The 2,500-nt window shown below is 54.5% G+C and overlaps 1 protein-coding gene across 1 annotated transcript in view; it reads right to left on the bottom strand.

The window, feature by feature from the left end:
- iqch (IQ motif containing H) overlaps positions 1-2,500 on the bottom strand; it is a 188,260-nt gene that overhangs the window by 75,772 nt on the left and 109,988 nt on the right. Inside the window, exons 17-18 of the mRNA XM_045706147.2 lie at positions 1,683-1,803; positions 1,130-1,295 (exon numbers count right to left, since the gene is read on the bottom strand). Of these exons, the coding sequence (XP_045562103.2) occupies positions 1,130-1,295; positions 1,683-1,803 (287 nt within the window). The remainder of the gene's footprint in view (positions 1-1,129; positions 1,296-1,682; positions 1,804-2,500) is intronic.

Here is a 2,500-nt window from a genome sequence, read left to right on the forward strand (position 1 = left end):
TTGTTATTCTGTCTCTCACTGTTCATATAAACCTACCATTAAAATTATAGACTGATCATTTCTTTGTCAGTGGGCAACCGTACAAAATCAGCAGGGGATCAAATACTTTTTTCCCTTCACTGTACCTACTAATCTCAGAACCTGCCCTGGCTAGCTACTACATCTGGTTGTGGAGGCAGTGGTTTCATTTTGACAGTAATGAGAGACTACCTACTGATGTATGTTTCTCCCTGTCTCTCCTACCTGCTGCTCCAGTGTCCTAGGGCCTCCCTGTCTCTCCTACCTGCTGCTCCAGTGTCCTAGGGCCTCCCTGTCTCTCCTACCTGCTGCTCCAGTGTCCTAGGGCCTCCCTGTCTCTCCTACCTGCTGCTCCAGTGTCCTAGGGCTCTCCCTGTCTCTCCTACCTGCTGCTCCAGTGTCCTAGGGCCTCCCTGTCTCTCCTACCTGCTGCTCCAGTGTCCTAGGGCTTCCCTGTCTCTCCTACCTGCTGCTCCAGTGTCCTAGGGCCTCCCTGTCTCTCCTACCTGCTGCTCCATTGTCCTAGGGCCTCCCTGTCTTTCCTACCTGCTGCTCCAGTGTCCTAGGGCTCTCCCTGTCTCTCCTACCTGCTGCTCCAGTGTCCTAGGGTCTCCCTGTCTCTCCTACCTGCTGCTCCAGTGTCCTAGGGCCTCCCTGTCCCTCCTACCTGCTGCTCCAGTGTCCTAGGGCCTCCCTGTCCCTCCTACCTGCTGCTCCAGTGTCCTAGGGCCTCCCTGTCTCTCCTACCTGCTGCTCCAGTGTCCTAGGGCTCTCCCTGTCTCTCCTACCTGCTGCTCCAGTGTCCTAGGGCTCTCCCTGTCTCTCCTACCTGCTGCTCCAGTGTCCTAGGGCTCTCCCTGTCTCTCCTACCTGCTGCTCCAGTGTCCTAGGGCTCTCCCTGTCTCTCCTACCTGCTGCTCCAGTGTCCTAGGGCTCTCCCTGTCTCCCTACCTGCTGCTCCAGTGTCCTAGGCCTCCTGTCTCGCCTACCTGCTGCTCCAGTGTCCTAGGGCTCTCCCTGTCTCTCCTACCTGCTGCTCCAGTGTCCTAGGGCCTCCCTGTCTCTCCTACCTGCTGATCCAGTGTCCTAGGGCTCTCCCTGTCTTTCCTACCTGCTGCTCCAGTGTCCTAGGGTCCAGGAAGGTGGCCAGGTCTATAGAGACGTGTCCGGTGATGTGGCGTTGAAGACAGGCCTGTCCCACGCGGAGACAGAGGGTGTGCAGGGCATCAGGACACACAGAGGTCTGAGGCACTGAGGATCCCGCCGTATCCAACTCACTGACAGAAGAAGAGGAAGAGGAAGAGGAAGAAGCTGTCCAATGTAAATAAATGTGTCTTCTGGTTTATTCCAAACCCTTGAGAAACACACATTACTCAGACATAGGTTGGAGAGGTTGGGGAAAGAGGAGTTTTAGAGGTTCAGTTCATGAAGGGTACAACGGCAGGAGATGTCATCTTAAATTTGATCCCAGCAACACTTGGATTTCCAGCTCACTTCCTGTCAGAAATCTGGTTGCTGGACCAACTCTCTAACCTCTAGGCTACCTACGTGGGGCCGTGGAGTTGGTCTCCACAGGACAGCATGGTGACCTCTAACCTCTAGGCTACCTACCTGGGGCCGTGGAGCAGGACAGCATGGTGACCTCTAACCTCTAGGCTACCTACCTGGGGCCGTGGAGTTGGTCTCCACAGGACAGCATGGTGACCTCTCCGTCTGGCTGCAGGAGCAGGTCTACTGTTAGACAGGTAACACTGTCCGAGGGAGGATATCCCTCCACTACACCACCTGGAGGAGGAGGAAGAGGAGGAGGAAGAGGAAGAGGAGGAGGAAGAGGAGGAGGAAGAGGGGGTGAGAAGTGGCAGGAGGAGAATGAGGGGGTGAGAAGTGGCAGGTGGAGGAAAAGGAAGGAGGAGGAGAATGAAAATGTGCAGTAGCAGGAGGGGATGGGGAGGAAGAGGAGGGGGAGGAAGAGGAGGGGATGGGGAGGAAGAGGAGGGGGAGGAAGAGGGGGGGATGGGGAGGAAGAGGAGTTGGGAGGAAGAGGAGGGGATGGGGAGGAAGAGGAAGGGGATGAAGAGGAGGGGGATGGAGGGGATGGGGAGGAAGAGGAGGGGGATGGAGGGGGAGGAAGAGGATGGGGAGGAAGAGGAGGGGGAGGAAGAGGCGGAGGGATACAGTAAAGTATAAATAGTAATAATGAGGAAGTTGAGGAAGAGTGAAAACAGAGAAAACAATAAAATATATATTTTTTTTTAAACACACTGACACCCGATCTCTTTTCTTCCTCAGACTGACATCGAGGATACGTCCCAAAATGACACCCTATTCCCTTTTGTAGTGCACTACTTTAGACCAGAGCTCTGGTCAACAAAAAGAGTGCACTATAGAGGGGATAGAGCGCCGTTTGGAAACGCTCACAGAGATTCTGGCAGGAGCAGCTGTTCATCATCGTTCAAGGGACCATCAGATTAATAGATTCATT

This window comes from Salmo salar, chromosome 23 (assembly GCF_965601325.2).
Source record: "Salmo salar chromosome 23, fSalSal1, whole genome shotgun sequence".
In the NCBI taxonomy this organism is placed as follows: Eukaryota; Metazoa; Chordata; class Actinopteri; order Salmoniformes; family Salmonidae; genus Salmo; species Salmo salar.